The sequence below is a fragment of the Achroia grisella genome, unplaced genomic scaffold (assembly GCF_030625045.1).
Source record: "Achroia grisella isolate CSIRO2021 unplaced genomic scaffold, CSIRO_AGI_Agris_v1 utg971, whole genome shotgun sequence".
Classification (NCBI taxonomy): Eukaryota; Metazoa; Arthropoda; class Insecta; order Lepidoptera; family Pyralidae; genus Achroia; species Achroia grisella.
In genome coordinates this window covers 1,447,704-1,468,237 of record NW_026713077.1, presented here as the reverse complement: position 1 = coordinate 1,468,237, position 20,534 = coordinate 1,447,704, and the positions used below count along the sequence as shown (strand labels likewise).

Below are 20,534 nucleotides of genomic sequence, written 5' to 3'. Positions count from 1 at the left end.
CAATAGTCTAGACCCTGAGAAAGGATATAGGCTAGTTTTTAATGCGAAAGAAGGATTGTAAGGAGTTGAAAAGGGAGATGAAAGGAAGGGAAGAAAGATTGTATGGAAGTATTGTCATTTTTAAAGCTAGAAAGCTATAAATATAATATTAAAGGTTTGTAAAAATGTTACTCTTAAAGGGTAAAATAAAAAAGGCGATGTAAGTTTGTATGGAAATTCGTCATTTTGAAGCTAGAACGATGAAACCGTTTTTTTTGGCTCTTTTTTGAGATATATAAATAATATTAACTCAAGTTTACAATTTTCAAATATATTTAATAAGCTAATCAGAGTCTTATTTTATAACAACTAATATACAAACACAGATTAAATTTATTTAAAACAAACAAACAAATTCTTTAATTATAAATATGTTTGTACCGTGCGTGGCATCGAACCCGCGACTATCGAAAGTATAACGTATTATGTACGTATACGATGTACTAAACAGCTAGACCACCGAGGTTATTATTTATATGTCTAACATATTTAACGTGTATTTTTAATATTTCTTTTTATAGAAGAGGAGAGGAAGATTTACAAGAATATACTACGCCTGAGCCGTGTTTCGTTTAGCAAGAACAACGCATACGGCCTGTGTGAGATCGACGCCACCCTACCGCAGCGTTTGCTAAACTTACTCGCTACTTACACTATAGTTCTACTACAGTTTGATTTAGGATAAAAATCATAATAATTATAGCTGCCCATAATAAACATAATAATAATAAAAAAATTTTTTTTTTATGTTACAACCGCATTCGTAATCCAAACTGACTTGATGACTTGATCTGTTTTACTTGCGACGGTCGCGGGTTCGATTCTTCGCAAGGTACGAGAATAGAATAGAATAGAATAGAAAATCATTTATTCAAATAAACTTACATTGAAGCACTTTTGAATAGTCATCACATTTTTTTTTATTCTATCGCTCATTCGCTTTTTTCGCATTCCGCTTTTAAATAATTTTATTCTTACTTACAATTTAAGTTTAAGTGTGTGAATACAAACTACCGATTAGCACTAATTCAATTAAATAATAAATTTAAAAAAATATTTAATACACAACAACTGGTTAAATATTCATGAGTGTGATTGTTTGTATTGGTCTCAGTGTTTGCTATGTATATTATGTATGTTATCTACTTGTTTAGTACTCATAACACAAGGTCTGCTTACCGTGTGACTAGATTACGCTGTGTTAATTGTCCAGGCTTATAAAAAATTCCTAATTTTTCTAATATTCCTAATTCCTAATTCCTAACTTCGTCTACATCACAGTACCTTAACATTTATCATTATATTTCAACCAATTTACTTGATTAATACTATTTATCTGATTGAATGCTAAATTAATTAAGGTCGAACTTAACCACTGAGCGAACATTACTTCAAGTAACATTCATTATTGTTATTGAAATCAATAACAACCTACCAACTGAACTCAGTCATCATGCAGTTCGTGTTGAAATGACAATGTTTTAATTCGTAGTATTTCTTTAATAATAAACACTATGGTCAGTTATTACAAATCAAATTCAGATATTTCCTTCAAGAATAAAATAAGAAAAGATTTCCAAGCATTGTTGCGCCCATTGGATATCACACAAAACATTTTTTGTCTTCAAAAGTATCATATTAGAGAGAACAGACTAATTACAAAAGATAAATGCTCAAAGATAGTTTCATTGTGTGGTACTATTTTACTTATATCAATATATTCCTTGAGATTAAGAGAATTATTTTACGTTCATGGTGCAATTATTGTAATATTGGATATTCTGTCTTGTTCAGCCGGTTTTTTAATTAATTTAATAGCGAATATATACCACGCAAACAACAATGTTTTGCTGATGCTAAAAATTCAACACATCAATACAATTTTAGGAAACTGTTCGATGAAAAGTGTAACCAAATGGAATTGGATTTGTATTTGTTTTATGTTGTTATACCATATCTATGTTCTATGTATGGGCACTATAATATCTATTACGACGACCATAAGTCTAATAACTTTAGCTATTTTTGATTTAAACATGATATATGCAACAAGAGTATTGAAGCTTATCAATTGTCAATTTCGCCACTGGATTTGTCAACTTCAAACATCCTGTATTGATAATGCATATTGGGAAAAGTGTTTTTATATTTACAATGATATTATAGATGTTTACAATATATATAAGAGTGTATTTCAGATTTGGGTAAGCAGTTTGTTGTTCATAATTGTTGTTTCGATGTTATTGTGTTGTTATTTAATAAAATATTTTATTATTACAAATTTTTAAAGTAAATATATGTAATTTAATTGATATAATGTATTTTTCATTGTAGGTTCTTTATAATGTTTGGATGACGTTTATTCATACACTCACATACGTGTATAAAATTATAATTTTAAGCATCTTAGTATACGAGCAGGTTAATAGCGAAATAGATTCTGTAAGTTTATACATTCTTTTGAGTCACATTGCTTGTATTATTTATATAACATCAGGTACTAATACGAATAAATTTATGGTAAATACTAGCTGACCCGCCAAATGTTGTTCCGCCATATTAATTAATCAGTTATACACCGCCGAGAGTAGAAAATTATTAGTAATAAAAAGGGGTTAATGGTATAACGGTTATTTGTATTACTAATGCCAAATCTTTAAAATCTTCATTACCAAAAACAAATTGAAAAATTTTGAAGCAGATCCTTATTTTTTATGAGGTGAAAAATAGTGTAGGTTCTCTTCTCAGATGTAGTGAACACTCAGACAAAATTTCATATGAATCGTGTCGGAGTTATTTTCGCACTGTGAACACGAGAATTTTATAAATTAGAAGATGTTTATGTAGTATCTTATTAATATTATAAACGAGAAAGTTTGTTAGTATGGATGGATGTCTGTTACTCTTTCACGCAAAAAGTACAGTAACGGATTTTGATGAAACTGTACAGTAATATAGCTTATACATCAGAATAACACATATCTAGGCTATAAATTTGACGCGGATGAAACCGCGGGCACATCTAGTATTCATATATATTATTATATGATAGAATTTATATGTATAGTAATCATGTAAATATATATTTTTGTATAATAATCAATAACGTAATGTAAAATAAATTTTATATACTTAATGTCTAATATTAAATTACAATATTTTTGACAATAATGAATATGTTTGTTTTCAGTTTTATTACCTCGTAGCGGATATTATGATAATACAAAGGATATTCAAGAATTTTACTATTCTCACAATTTTTTGTATCGAACAAGAAATGTTTTACACAAACATACAAGAAACAAAATTAATTTGTTCATTACTCTTAAAGAAATTTACATATTTAGGTATGTATTTGACGAACAAATGACATGTAAATTATTATATATTATATAGTATATAATAATAGCCGGGGTGTGTTGCTAACCCGCCCCGGCTTCGCAGGGGTGTTATACATATAAAGCTTCGTCTTGAATCACTATCTATTGGTAAAAAGTCGTTTAAAATTCATTGGGTAGTTTAAAAGACATAAGCCAACAGATAGCTGAATAGACTGTATTTTATACCATGTGAAGATGACGAGTAGATCCGGCAAACGTCGTCTTGCATGAAGAAGCAGATTCATCTACCGAGTTCAGCTGTATTTCAAACCACCCAGGGACCAATTGAAATATATACACAAAATTTCATCAAAATCCGATCGGTCATGTCCTTAAGGCATGGTCGGTGATAGAGACTTAGCATGGTGGAAAAATTCACGCGCTACTGAAAATATTTTAATTTTAAAAACCTAGTTTTTAAGATTCAATGTTCTTCGCTCAACATTTCAGTTCAAATGAATAAATAAATTATTATAATATTACTAGGAGAGCATGATTCTGCAAAAATTCTCCAAACAAACCCATCAGGGCCTCCTCGATTTTGTCGTTTCCTAAATCCATACTCTTTTCGTAATTAAATTATATATATATATATATATATATATATATATATATACTAGCTGTCCCGACAGACGTTGTTTTGCCTAAAAATAAAAAAAATATTTAGGGGGATGAAAAATAGATGTTGCCGATTCTCAGACCTACTCAATACGCTCACAAAATTTCATGAGAATCGGTCACGCCGTTTCGGAGGAGTATGGGAACGAAAACTGTGACACGAGAATTTTATATATAAGATTAAATACTATTAATATTTATTCCCCAGGAAAACAAAGAAGAACTTGCAAGAATATACAGCGCATCAATAAATCGGTGTTCCGCAATATGACGGCCTGCAACATATTTGTCGTTAATTCTAAGTTACCATTAAAGTTGTTGGCTCTACTTGCTACTTACACTGTTGTAATACTGCAGTTTGTATTCACATAAAATAAATAAGTAATCTTCTTTACTTTTATTATATTAACCTTTTAAAATCGCGATGAGGCGAAATCTGACAGTTCGTGTGTTAATTTTTCACGCAAAACAGTATTTATAAAATAAAGATGGCGCGCGGTGCATACCTAACGAAAACTGCTGAAGAGCAGAACTTACACGCGCCTAAAGACGAACTAGTGCACAATGTTACAATTTAAATATAGTATAGTTTTAATTGTATTGCAATTAAAACTATATATACAAGAAAAATATTTTCTAACGTCTGAAACAGTTTCTGAAACAGTTTCAATTCTTCAGAATTTCACTCGCAGATAGATACTGTTATAAAGAGCGACTTAGACTACTTATACGTTATATATATATTTTTATTAAAAACATACCCCACCAAAGTTAGTTTTTGTGTAATACAGGACGTTTCTGTCAATTACATGTATTTGTTTTTGTAGATATAGATTTCATCGAGGTAGATTTTGTGTAAATTATTCAGCATTTCTTAACTTCAATACTTAATCATTTTTTCTTCGTAGACTTACGTAAAATAACACCTAAATCGATTAAATATACTATAATTTTATTTAAAATTCCCATAGCATGCTATGGATGTATTTGTGCCCATACATTAGAATCTATATTTCTCAATTGTAGTTAAGTATAGATCGTAATGTAACTGGAAACGCAGTTATATTACGATCTATAAGGATATACAATTTAAAAATTATCGGCTGCATTTTACTACAAAATACACAGTAGTACTACGTAGTTGTATTGTGTCTATTTTTAATAGGTCACTTCATTAACTTTTGTATTTGTCATGTGTTTTATATGAACAAACATATCGCCTACATACAACGATATTTATTTAATTAGAGTCTACACATGTAATATATTGTCAAGCAAATTAATTGATTACTGGCTTTTGTAATTACTTATACCAACGTCTATTAAATTTATAAATTCATTTAATAATAACATTATACCAATAGTTAGTCTCACACGAAGTTATTACAAAGATAACGTACTGTATATTTGAAAAAGAAAATTATAAATTATAAAAACAATTTATTCAAATTTAGAATTGCAAATAATGTGTTACTAAAATAAAATAATTCGCCGGAGCCAAAAGAATAAAAACAAAAAAAATTGGTTCAATATTAATAACAAAATGATAATAGAATATTATTCAAATTCGAATTCCTATTTAAAAAATAATATAATAAAAAAAGATTTCCAAGAAATGCTTCTACCATTAGACATTTTATCAAACATATTTTTCCAACAGAAATACCACATTCGTCAAAATCGTATAACTCCAAATGGAAAAATTTCAAATGTCGTTTCGATATTTGGTACTATTTTATTTATACTGCTGTATGCAATGAGGCTACAAGAAATGAAAGAAACACTTTACATTTTAAACATCGTAGTTATATTAGACGTTGTGTCTTATACGATAGGGTTCATTGTCAATTTAATAGTAAATTTATCTCAAACTGAGAATAATGTCAAAATGATATTAAAAATACAAGATATAAATACGATTTTGGATAAAAATAGTGGCATATTCTGTATAACTAAGTGGAATTGGATCAATTTATTAATACTGATGTCGTATTATGGGTTCACAATGTGTGTTATGTTCAAGTATAATATATTTTCAGTTAGAATATATATTGCATTGCTAACATTGATGTCGTTTGACTTAAATATTAATTACGCCACGAGAATATTGACACTAATTAATCATGAATTCCGTTTGTGGATCAACCGCCTCGATAATAATCAGATTGTCAGCAACATGTCTAAAATAACATTTGGAAATGAATTTTGGGATACAATCTGTTATATTTACAATGATATTATGGATGTGTATGATATGTTCAGAAATGGGTTTCAAAGTTGGGTATGCATTATACATGTTTGGTTCAATATTTTTAATACCATGTAAATAAAATTGAAGTGTATGTTTGTAATTTCATAGCTCCCAACTTTTTAAATCCTTTCAGATTGTGTACAGTGCTTGGGTGATATTTATGCATGCTCTTTTATATGTCTACAAAATTATATATCTAAGCAAAGCACTAAACAACTACAGCGATCACAAACAACAAGTAAGTTCCTATACTATCCTTACTGATATTATAAATGTAATAATATTAAATCAACGAGACACCAACTAAGTGAGCCCTTCTTTAAATAACAATTAATTATTATTGAAAATCATGTATATGTATATATTTCTATAAATTTACTATTTGTTACTGTACTCTTGTTAATTAATTTCATATTTTCTGTTAACTTTATAATGCCTTTATACGTAGTGATGTAATTTTTTTAAGAATTAGTCTATTGTTATTAGTGAAAGCCTGTCAGTGGCTTATTATGACATACATATTGATTTTATTTAAGATGTACTTGAATAGCCTTGGTTTTCCTTTAATAAATAAATAAAATAAAATAAAATAAATGCGAAGTTACTCTGTCGCGCTTTTACCCCATGACTATTGAACCGATATAAATGATTTTTGGTACACAAATAGTCTAGAAAGGAAAGGCCCTACGAAATGACATGCGAATAAAGGGTTGTAAAGGGTTGAAAGGGGAGATTAAAGGTTTGATGGAAGTGTTATCATTTTCAAAGAAGAAGTCCGAAACTTCTTTTATATGCTATTGATTAAATATAAATATACTTGTATGACATTCAAAATTGCATGAAAATTCATTAATTAGAGTTCAATTCAAACAGTATTAGAGTAGAAAAAAATATTTTGATGTTTAAAGCTAATGCGCCAAAAATCATGTGTATTTTTACAACAGGTGATGTCGTAATATTTCGTGATGTTTGTCGAAAACTTTCCCCTCTCTTTCGAGTTTCACATGAGTAATAAGCTCAAATGTACAAAATGTAATATATGACAAATCTTTTTGTTTCCAGTACATATTAATAGTGTCGGATATTGTTATTGCAACTTGGATGCTGAAGAATTTCATACTCCTCAGCGTACTTTGTTATGAACATGAAAAGTTTTACAGAAACGTTAATGATGCTCAACTAATTTGTTTGCTACTGTTGAAGAAACAGATCTGTTCAGGTAAGAATACTATTAAAAATGTTATTATCATAGTTGAAGGCCCGGGCAGTCTAGTGGTCTTATACACTCACTCTTGAAGGTCGCGAGTTTGTTTCTAGGCACGATACAAACATTTATTCTACAAAAAAAGTTATACGTTCTATGACTCTATTGTTCTATATCTCATCACGTTATTGCTTTAAACAATCAAATATTCTCACCGTTACTTCACAATACATTTATGAAAATATCATGTATACACGAATGAATTTAGAGAGTTTTAAAAAATTGAAAGATTGTACAAGTTAAAACTTACGCTATATAAGCTAATTTTACTTTAACACGTACCACCGTTCAGGTGATGTTTTAGAATAGAATAGAATAATATTTAGTCAATCCCATATCGCAACACAATAATGATGATTTTCACAACAGCATATAATTTATTATAACATATAAATATAAATAACACAATAAAAATCATTACATAAACAAAAGAACAAGAAAATCGAACAATAGAAATTAAAAAATAAACATATGTAAAGAAAAAAAAAATACAGATTCAAAAACAATAATAATAAAGTAAAAAGAAATGTATATCCACTAGTGAGTAGCATTGTTACCGTGTCGCCATGTTTTCACTTACTTTCATCGAATTAATCACTAATTTTGTAATTATTTATAATTACAATTAGGGAACGTGCGTCACGAGGCGGTCGTTACTGTCGTAGGTAAGGGAAAAAGGAGGGATAGAAACTAACAAGGTCTAATATAGTAATCTGGTCTTATTTCAACGGGGCATAGGATTGATTTTAAACATTATTTATTTTGTTAACCGGGTCCTAATGCGAATAATTTTGTAGTAAATAAAGGTATAAATAAATGAATAACATTTTTATTGTTCTCACGTAGAAAATACATAATAAATTATAGTATGTCATTAAATAAGAAAAATTAAAATTAAAAGAAAATACAGTTATATACACAATCTTTACATAATATCTTATATATAAAATTCTCGTGTCACAGTTTTCGTTCCCATACTCCTCCGAAACGGCTTGACCGATTCTCATGAAATTTTGTGAGCGTATTGAGTAGGTCTGAGAATCAGCCAACATCTATTTTTCATCCCCTTAAATGTTAGGGGTAGTTCACCCCTAATATTTTTTTATTTTAAGTCAAAACAACGTTTTCCGGGACAGCTAGTATAGGTATAAAATTGTCCGCTGTCACAATTTTTATTCAGTTTTTAGCAATACATAAAGTGCTTCAAGAGTATGATTTATAAGTAGGTATAATACTCATACATGTAAATATTTTATTTTTGTTCTTAAGATCGTTGTATTCTGTTATTTTAAATGTATTTTCTATAATAATATACTAAAGTGTTACAAACAAGCAAACTATATTTCTATACGTGTGTGTGTAATGTTTATTTTGATTTAATGTATTTTTAGGTATTTGTAACTTTAATAAAATATGAGCATTCTGAGAAGTAGTGCTTCTTTATATAAACTATAAGAATGCGAAATTTCATATTTACGCAATTTACGTAAAAAGGGGTACAAAGTTTTTGATTCACGTATAGCTGTACCCGGGACTTCGTCAGCGTGGAATTTAACTTTATTTTTCTAAAATAAAAGTAGACTAAGTTAGTCTTTATTACGTTAGCTAGGTACCTGCCAAAAAATGTCCCGTCAAAATCGGTCCAGCCATTTCTGAGATTAGCCGGAACAATCGGACAAACAGATAGACAGACAAAAATTGTAAAAAAATGTTATTTTGGTGTATGTACCGTATTTATATTCGTATGCATGTAGTAAAAAACGGTTATTACAAACAGACACTCCAATTATATTTATATGTATAGATCTATAGTTATGTATATATATATATAACAGGAGGCAAATGTGAACATATATCACGAGTAGTCACGACTGATGAACAGTACCCTATAACACATACGTATGAGTCAATCCATTACAGGATTTTGTGTTTTATTGCAATCATATAACAAACTAGCTATATCAATCTAAATACATATTATTGATGTGCCTTTGCTTTTTTTTTCTTTTTGGTATGGTTATTAAGAATCATTAACGACATTTGTTATTACTTCATTGAAAGTGTGAAAGTAGGTAAATAATGAACTAAATAGATATATGGTTTGGAAACAAAAAATAGAAAAGTTCAAATTCAAATTAAAAAAAAATAGAAAAGTAGAACAACAGATCCACAAACGAAGTTATTACTTGTGCTGTATGAGCTATATAGGAAAACATTCGTGTTCCACTACACACTGAAGAAGTTCCTTGTTAGTTTGATAGGTGGCGCTAAGACATATAAATTCTATATATTTATCGCGGACATAGACAACGATATTTTAATACATATTAACAATATTTCTTTGTCTTTAGCAGATTGCATTATATAATTTGGTTTTTGGTTGGACAGATAATTACTGTGAAGTTAGACAGCCACATTGAGCTATTGTACGAGATTTTTATTTCTTCATACGAGTGTGTGTTAAGATTGGCAACCCTGGTCAGTTGAGCGTTCGTTTATGGTTATTGTATTGAAGTGACTTTATTTTAAATTTAATTTTACCCATTAACCAAAATAAACATATAGGTTATATTTTATTTTATCGTTCAAATATACCTTTGTTTTCTATACAAATCAACGAAAATGAGATTTGTAGTATCTAAATTAAATACTTTAACTAGTATTTCAGTAATAAGAACAAATATTATCAGAAAATTGTCTAGTGATGCTAAAAATAAGGAAGAAGAGGCAAAGGAATATAGAAAAAGTAGGTTATTTTTTTAAATATTCATAATGGAGTTTCTTGATGACTTGTAGATAAAATAGTATTCTGAGTGTTCCAAGGATAAATCTTCTCAAAATATGTGTTTTTGTTGTGTAGTCCTTAAAAATGAGTTTAATTATTGAGTGAGTATAACATTGTAATCAGTATACATATTGTGTACCCTCCAAATTTATAGTAGTCAGTACCCATTTTCATTATATTTTTATGCTATTCCAGCTTTTAAAATGAGTTATTGAGACTTGGTTGATAAATAATATAATCATTCCAAGCAATGTATTATTGTTGATAGGCTTCCTGGTTTTTATGCAAGGGACTCACCTGAATGTTGCAAGAAATTTATAATTCTTGTATAGTTTTATATATTATACAAAGAAGCACTAGTATGATTATTCAATTAAATAATAATTATATCCGAGCTCATTCTCACAGCACTATCTCTAGTCACAAACTATGAGGAACTTGTGCTTGAATATATATTTTTTATAATTGGTATGGTTTAAGTAATATACATAAAAAAAATGCAGACTAACAATATATATACAATAATATTTTTTTTTTTTCTATCTGTGATCAGCCTTTCTGGCTATAATCAGATTTTTTGATGTTATTGGCATTTTGAGATGAGGCACCTCCAGTAAGGTGCCATCTCATTTACTTTCTTTAGATGTTGGCAAGGCGAGCCCTTTTTAACATACATACATACATATACAATAATAATAAAAATGTTATCATAAATCTTACTAATATTGTATATGCTTAAGTTTGTGAGATTAGATGGATAGATGGATGTTTGTTACTCTCTCATGCAAAAACTTCTTACTGAATGGATTTTGATGAAACTACAGTAATATAGCTTATACTTTATAACAACACAATACATAGGCTATAAATTTCATGCCTGTGAAAATGCAGGCACTAAATATACTTTTGGTTCTAAATATTGTATTTTAATGTTGTGAAATTATACAAAATTTTTATAATAAGAAATAGGCCATTGATGCCAAAATAAACATCTCATTATTATTATAATTATTCATATTGTCACAAATTGTAAGTTAATATTTAGAGGTAAAGTACTCTCATCCTAAACACTTGTAACATCTACACTGTAAATGTTTAATGTATCTAAATTAAAAACCCACATCTATGTATTGTATTGAGTATTTTGTATTGTGCGCTAAGTATAAGAAAAAACAAACTTAGTGAAGTTCAATTATAATTATATAAGAACTGCTTGTATAACCTGCCGTTGCCAAAAATCCTAATAAATTATTTTTTATTGCAGACATTTATTTTATTTATAGTCTTTGTACTGATGGTAAACTTAGAGTTGAGTTCATCAGCTTGTCCTAAGACATAGGCCTCCTCCAAAAGACTCCATATTCCTCTGTTCAACACTTTCCTTTTCCATGTTGATCCAGCCACTGCCCTTAGGTTAACCTCCCACCTCTTATTCTGTTGCCATCATTTTCGTTTTTGTTCTCTTGAATACCAATCTTATACATCCTTGGTTCTTTTTTACTTCTATTGCATGTAGTGTCCACTTCAGTTTCTTAATTGTTCTGACTGCATCTGTAAATTTGGTTTTTCTCTTATGTTAGTGAGTTTAATCTTGTCTTTACCTGCTATTTTTGCAGACATAGTTGTAGAAAAATATGGAGCCATAACAACTGTAAATATTGATCATCAGAAACATCGCAATAGTCTTGATGTAAATACACTTCAAGAGTTGGCCATTGCTCTGGAGGCCTTCGACAAGGACACTGATTCAAAGGTCCTAGTGGTGAATGGAGAAGGTGGCACCTTCTGTTCGGGATTTGACATTGATGAGATTGGAGAGAAGGGATACAATGCACTGAAGGATGCTGCGGTAATGATTATTGGTAACTTGTTAGCTCTTGCTATTGTCAGTGAATACATAGTTTTGATGACAAACATGTTACACATATTTGATTACTCTTTCGATAGCTTCTATTTCTGTAACTTTAAAAAAAAAGTGTTCTTTCAAGATTGTCTGTGGCATCATAGCTCCTAATGGTATGGACTGGTTATGATACGTTTTTACTTACACTTTTATCAAGAAATCTATGTCATATGTGACATACATCATTGTTAGAATATCATCTTAATATTACAAACGCGAAGATTTGTGAGAACGGATGTTTGTTGCTCTTTCACGCAAAAACTACTGAACGGATTTCAATGAAACTTTCCAGCTTATGCATCAGAATAACACATTTTTTATTGAAATTTCACGTGAGTGACTACCGTGGGCACAGCTAGTAATATAAATGCTAAAGTTTGTGAGTAGGGTTGGATGTTCATTACTCACTCACGCGAGTGAAATCGCGTGCACAACTAGTTTTTTATAATGAAACTCTTCCCTTTTTTTTACTTCCTATTTTAAAATTTTAAACTCAGTTCTTTGTTACCCAGTCGCGTCTGTTACGGCGACCGCTGTGTGACAAGCCAACAATAGCGGCAGTATCGGGGTACGCCGTCGCTGAAGGGTTTGAACTGGCACTGGCTTGCGATCTGCGGATAATTGAAGACACCGCCATACTTGGATGTCTCGGCAGGAGGTTTGGTAAAATCAGATAAATAAAATAGATAGATTGAATGTACGGATCTCTCCTATAATACGGTAGATGGGTTCCGAGTTATGGGAAAACGCGTGGTAGGAGTATTTCCGTGGAACGCGTTTTACGATCCCGTATAACGCGTTATGTATAAATTATTCACATTTAGTTTTTCTGACTAAAGGGAGTTTAAATAGAAATAGAAATAATCTTTATTCAAATAAACTCATTACAAGCACTTTTGAATAGTCATATTTTGATTCTACCACTCATTCGGAATGCAGATTCATCACAAGAAGAATGAGCAAGAAACTTGTGTGTTGCTCTTTTTAATAGATGTTTTTTTTTATATAAATAATTACAGTATAACAAGTAAGAGGCATGCGATAATCAATATAGAAATCGCTACGCACTCATTATTATTGTAATCAGATAATATTGTCAGTGCTATATATTTAAAGTTTTTCTATAAAAACATTATTATCGTTAACGAATTCTTCAATTTTATAGTAAGCTTAGTAAGCGTAGTAATCTATTCAGAATAAACTATACAAAGAATGAAATGTGTACGCTTTATTAAAATCAAAAAGCACAGAGGAGTTATCCAGTATATTTGTTTAATGTCTATACTTTAACGTTATGTTACAGGGGTGCCACAAGGACTGTTCGGAGCTCGCCGACTGACTTCTCTCATCGGCCTCTCCCGTTCACTAGATCTACTTATGACGGGCCGCCTCATATCAGGAACAGAGGCTCACCAGGCAGGGCTGGCTTCAAAACTCACCGCGACAGGCACAGGTGGGTTCTCATAATAATTGATTCCTTCTATAAAGAAAAAACCAGATATAATAATATCTAAGGACATCATATTTTTCGAGCAAAGCCTCTCACGACGATTACTTGAATGATAAATGTGCATTGCAGTAGTAGTTCATAGACACATATATAAGTAAACAATGTAAGTACTGACTTTTAAAAGAAAGCTTGTAGATTTCAAATGTAAATATGAAATACTAGCTACTCGCACCCGGCTTCGCACGGATGTACAAGAGGAAGGTTTGTATATATATATATAATATAAACCATATTATATATATATAAACCTTCCTCTTGAATCATTCTTTCTATTAAGAACCGCTTCAAAATCCGCTGCGTAGTTTTAAAGATTTAAGCATATATAGGGACAGACAGCGACAGCGACTTTGTTTTATACTATGTAATGATGATGATGATGTGGTAATGATAAAATAATATGGGGTTAATATGGAAATAGGTGTAAGTAAAATTACTAAGACTTATGACAATCGATTAATATTGAATTGACTTTATAGCAAAATCCAATTCACTTGAGTTTCTTATCAGTTCTTCTCAATTGAATCTGTATATTGAACTGGACGGTAGGGAAAAAATATTAATACATACAACTTGATGTTCATAAACGGCTAAGTCCTACATGAATAAATAATTTTTGATTTGATTTGACAATTCCCACAAATATATAAATACATAGTCCTATGTAGTCGTAGTTTGTACGTTTAAATCATTAGATCTGCTGTAGTCTGGCATGATGTAATTACAGATTCATGAACTCACATTTACTGGTATGCTAATTTGAATTATCATGATCATTATCTTAATTATGGCCTATTAGTTGAGTATGTATGTTTGAACATAAGCTGTATATGTGTACCTATTAGATTATAGTTAATTCTCTGCATTAATTGCGAAGATAAAAACATGGCAGAATTTTTATTCTATTTTTAATATATGTATAAAATGTTTGTAGTCATCTCTAACTTAAGAGGCATAAAAATCACATATCAAAATATTAGTTATAAATTAGAACAAGCTATACTGCTCATCATCGAGTTGTTAAGTACCTTACAAATATTATCTATCAGAAGCTTTGTACCTCTCTTTATTTACATGAATGGATTATGCAAATTATGAATATTTACACACTTATAGTTTATATAGATATGGACTACAGAATGTTAATATTTATTTTTAATTATGCATAAAAATACATTAAATCAATAAAAAAACTTTCAAATACACTACCACGTTTTTGATATACGCATATATATGTATGTCTTTAATATTATTTGTCTATAGTCTTACTGAAAGTGAAACATAACAAAATTTAATTAAATTATATATTTTCGCCCCATAATCGACCACTAGTTCATGTAAAAGTGTGTACGTTTATATTTTAACCATCAGCGTCCATGAAGTCCACTTCATTACTAAATGGAGTTATATTATTTTAGTATCCATTTACTAGTTTGTTACTCAAGCACAATTAAATCTCTGGATGGATTTGATTGACAATTTTCACTATATTTCACACAGGTAGATAATACAGCCTACATTTTACTTCTTATCCGAATTCACTTGGATAAACTATGGATACAATAATAATCTGAATATATGTTTTCTGCGTTTGTTAAAAAATTTGTAATAATAATTTTCAGCTCTCGGCGAATCGGTGAAGTTAGCGAAGTCTTTAGTTAAATTTCCACAAAATGCATTAATAATGGACAAACTGGCGGCGGTGAATTCACAACTGAATCCGAACAGCGAGGAGAGTATGAGAGATGAGGCAGTTTTTACGAGCTTGTTAGGGAACGCAATTGAGGACATCAAACAAGGTGTTAAGAAATTCCAAGGAGGTTTGTATATTTTTTACTAGCTAAGTCCGGCACAAATTCGTCTGCATAACACTTAGTTGATATCATTATATTTCGCCCAATTTACATAATGCATTTTTTAAATTATATCGTATGTGTTGTTCTGATGTACAAGTTATGTTACTGTAAAATTTTATCAAAATCCGTCCAACAGTTTTTGCGTGAAAGAGTAACAAACATCCATCTATACTCACAAACTTTCGCGTTTATAATGAAGTAAGAGTAGTAAGACACCATTAAAGCATTTATTCATTGACTTTAGTTATTTCCATTCAAATGTAATTGGAATTATAATTTGTAAAAGAAAAATTATGAAGAATTGAGAATAGTATTTAGATACAATATTTGCTTGAATCTATACATGTAAATAAAATTGGAGTGTCTGTTTGTATATTGTGTTATGTATTTGTATTAAAATAATCATTTTTTACTACATACTATCTCACCATCCAATATTACAACAAATAATGTGATGTAATATGTTATATGTTGTTAAACTATTTATACTACATAAATAATAAGTATTGTACATATAATACTGCATATTCTGTCAAGCAGAAGTGTGGTTGTAGTCCACTTATGCATAAACGAAATATCTCCTTTTGGAAAGTATACATTATACCCTGTGGAGATAAAAACCATCGCCCCTAAGAATATTCTTCAATTCCCTGACGGACCTAGGTAGCAGATAAAAAAAAAGAGCGATTACAATAGATCTATGTAGGTCGCAGTACTACAAATCATAATAGCCCAAAACCCTCAATAAAAAAAAAATATTGATACGGTCAAACGCTCCGTGAGAACTGACAATGCTTACAGACTTAGTTGGACAAGCAGCTGGTTAATAAAGCTTCGCAAATAAGAGATCTTTTTTAACACGTGAAAATATTTCTGATATAATCGTGGCGATTACCACGATTATATCAGAAAAAAATTCTCATGGGCCATGGTAACTTTATTAGCTAATTTAGTTCAAAATGTATCAAGGAAACTTGAAGTATGATAGAATTTTTTTTGCCAAAATTCCGGAAAACACTATTTTTATATGTCACACATATATGACTAAAATGACCGTATATTAAAACTTTTTCTCGACAAGCCGTGTCAGTGTTATATGTCTGACGCATCCAAACAAGATACAACAAGTATTAACCAGTTGTTTTAAACACAGCGCCTTCTACCAAATCGCGTACATCAGACATATATGTCTGACATGGCTCATGTTGAACTTCTTAGCGTCAGACACATATAACTGACACGGCGATTAACGTGTTAATGTAAATTGTTCAATTAATATTGGTTTTTAAGAAACTATTTACAATTAGGTGGCTCATGCATGGTCTCATATAAACTTATCTTTCTTCTTCGTTTATTATTTTACCATTTATATTTACAGGTATAGGAAAGCATGGCAAATTCTATAAATTAACAGAAGTCCCACTTAAAGACTGGGAGATGGAGGAGACATTAGAGGAAGTCAAAGTCACTATAGAAGAAAAAAAGAAGAATGAGAAGTCATAAATTGTATACTTTATGGTGTTAGAGCTAAGTTGTCTAATTGTTGTAATTATTAATTAATTAATACAAATTACTAGTCTGCATATCATTTGCTATTTAATTTATTAATTGAACTGTGTGTGTTCCTTGCTAAATATGTTACTTATGCAAGTGAAAAAATATTAGAAACGCTGGAAACACTTGTGACGTTAAAACATACAGAATAGATTTTGTACAATTCTGTTAAACTAAAAATTAAGTAATTCATACACAAAAAAAGGAACAAAAGAGCTGAATTGTTGAAGTAACCGTTTATGTTTAGCAATGAGTGTGTTATATTATTACAATATTTATATGGACAATAAGTATTATTGATTACATTTAAACTTAAAACAATTTAAACTGGGCAGCAAATTTGAATTTTTAGATCTGAATATCAAATCTGTTAATGGTTTGAATGGTTCGAATTTGAAATGGGTTATAATTTATATCCTATAACTGTAAATATAATCTGTGACATATAGAACAAAATATCTGAACCTTTGGAGGAAATTTGCACTCTGTGATTTCATATTAGGTTCAAAACCATGTTTAACTCATGATGCTCTCTCACTATACATTGTTGCTAAAATGTTACTTAAAAAATATTAGTGTATAAATAAAAAGCAAGTATAAAAAATAAGTTTTAATTAGTAATTATTATCTAATTTTCAGTCTTTTCTTCGCCTGATTCACTGTCCGCTGCAGTCTGAACTCTCATGAGATGACACCCACACCCTCTTAGAGGGGTGAGGGTTGGGACTTTCACCTATATACGCGAATGTCACCAGGAACATCCCGTTTCTCTTAGATGATAATGGAATGGTGCATCACTAACGGTTTACGCTGGCGGGGCACCACCACCATTGGGCTACAGTGGAGGATAACAAGGTGAGCACGAGGTCAGGTCAGTTCGCCCGTCGTGGAAAATTCAAATTCAATTGTAAGGGCTTAAAAAGGGATATGGTACAGATTTGTAGTTCAACTTTAATATTATTCTTGAACAGATCCATAATCTCACACGAATGGAACGTTTTTAAGTTAGCTTCCAGAACCTCTTAAAATTCTTACCCTTAGAGCATAACTCTGCACCTAAAATATCCAACTTTATTTGTTCTGTATTATTTTGACAAAGTTTTACTTTTAATTTTTGTGTAAAACTTTTACTCTTGTCTCTTCTAGTTACAAACAGATACACATCGGGCCTGTCCAATGCTGTCATGGAACTTCGAATTAATAAAAGGCCGCCTCGCCTTTATGAGCGTGCCTGACATATCTATTCAATCAGGCACATTCATTTATTTATTCATGTTGCTTTACACAATTATGGTATACAATTAAATAATTCATACACATAACATGCACCTTTTAGGCACTGCAACGTGGAAGAGAGGCGGACGTTTTAAATATTATACTAATCAATATCTTGCAAGTACTCTTCAATTTTGTAATAAGCTTTATTTGTCAATATTTGTTTTAATTGGATAATATATTTATTATATTTATTCTCATTTGTTATAATATTAGGTAATTTATAATAATTTATTGCCACGGAATAGTGAAAAGCTATTCATTTACAAATCACAACAGACACTTAAGTTTTTTTTATAGATACATGTCATGTAACCATTTACTGAGATATCTATTACATAATATAAATTAAGATTCGTATTGTTTTTGTACATATTTTAATTTATTCATATCATAATATACCTGCCACTCACATCTGCTATTCTATTCAATTATTTGCTCCATGACATGTGCTTGTCTTTCCTATGCTAGGAGTCTTGCTCTGCCTATTTTTTTTATTTATTTCAGGTTGTGGTCAGGTTTTAATAAAAATGGAACGATTTTTTTTTAATTGAAATTTATTGCAAGTTGGCTGTACTCGTGACTTCGACTGGGTGGAATTTAATTTAATTTTTCTAAAATAAAGGTAGCCTAAGTTACTCCTTATTACATCAGCTACCTGCCAATAAAAGTCCTGTCAAAATTGGTCCAACCATTTCAGAGATTAGGACAAACAGATAGACAGACAAAAATTGTAAATAATGTTAATTTGTATGTATAGATTATAAACTTCAGCGAGAGAAAAATTAACACATTACGTATAGCAGGTCATTAATATCAACTGAGTTACTTTCAAAACTTTATTTTGATGTACCAGCTAAACTTACCAGATTTACTGTTCCTATCTCTATACCCTCTGTCTCAACAAACTACAGGCAAAACAGTTATATTTCAATGAACTATATCGTTCTATGTCAATGAACGCCTTACAAAATTCAACAAAAGACTTCACTATAAAGCGCGGGAACTGGCAGGAGCGGCAGGGTGGAGGTACGTTTGGGCGAAGGGCGGGCGTATTTTCGTTCGACGTGACTCGGGTGGTCAAATTTTTCGTGTCAGGACGGCGGCGGATCTCGACCGCGTTCTTGGAGATCATACTCCCAGCACAGAGACATTTACAGCGGAGTAACAACAATGTTGAATTAAGAGGCAATCGTCATTTCATGTTTTTTGTATTATATACTAAATTAGTTTTAATGGGAAGTAGAAGTTCAGTAATATTTTTTTTCAATATATACATTAATGACAGAGTATGGCATACGCAGATACCGACCGATATAAATATATGTATATTTACACAGATATTCAGAGAAACATATATGTACACGAGAGTTATACCTGGATCTATAATATATAAACTTCTGATCACATTAGTAAATGTTATCTATTGTTTAGTGTTCGTTGAAATCTATACATATACATTGGATATGTGTCGGATAGGTATAAATATAATCACTAACTGGATAAGTCTTAATACGAAGATGCTGCTGAAAAATTGTACAATAATTTGGAATTTTGAATATGTAGCACACTACCAGCACAATTCATTTTTGTTTAATTTTCTTATAAATTTATATTGTGTGTCCTGCCATTATTGTCAAGGCTCTATATTATTTATTGATGTAAATTTTGTGTATGTCGTTAGTAGAAAATTAGTACCAAATTCGTTTCTTTATAATAGACTTTTCGTTTGGAGTAACAGTACAGTATTAATTTTATTTAAAAATATATATTTATATGTAATATGTACAAAAAGCAATATTTTTAACCTACATCTATATAATATAATAGTTCGGAGTGATGCATCGGTGTGGTGTTACTTATTATGTATAAATACTGATGGGTAAGAAGCATTATTTTACAGTGGGTTTATTTAATGCTGGCTCTCTGGGTACACGACATGATGAGTTCATTAATGCTTTTAGTGAGCAGAAGCTGGATTTGTTGGCTATTAACGAAACCTGGCTCAAAGAGGGAGAGGACATTAGAGCACCTGTCCTACCAGGGTACCGAATACGACATACGCCTAGATCATTGTCGGTGCGCAGCGGGCGCGGAGGGGG

General features: G+C 30.4%; 2 protein-coding genes across 2 annotated transcripts; both read left to right on the top strand.

Moving 5' to 3' along the window:
- Positions 1–4,525: 4,525 nt before the first annotated feature.
- LOC131854207 (uncharacterized) lies at positions 4,526–9,972 on the top strand. The gene is made up of 5 exons (XM_059205337.1): positions 4,526–4,603; positions 5,620–5,751; positions 6,422–6,526; positions 7,351–7,507; positions 9,941–9,972. The coding sequence occupies exons 1-5, from the start codon at positions 4,526–4,528 to the stop codon at positions 9,970–9,972; spliced, it is 504 nt and encodes a 167-aa protein (XP_059061320.1).
- A 157-nt stretch (positions 9,973–10,129) lies between these two features.
- LOC131854178 (probable enoyl-CoA hydratase) lies at positions 10,130–17,772 on the top strand. Its single transcript, XM_059205308.1, has 6 exons — positions 10,130–10,298; positions 11,954–12,186; positions 12,753–12,903; positions 13,544–13,693; positions 15,370–15,567; positions 16,982–17,772. Exons 1-6 carry the CDS (start codon positions 10,175–10,177, stop codon positions 17,104–17,106), a joined length of 981 nt encoding a protein of 326 aa, XP_059061291.1. The 5' UTR covers positions 10,130–10,174; the 3' UTR covers positions 17,107–17,772.
- The last annotated feature ends 2,762 nt before the right edge of the window (positions 17,773–20,534 follow it).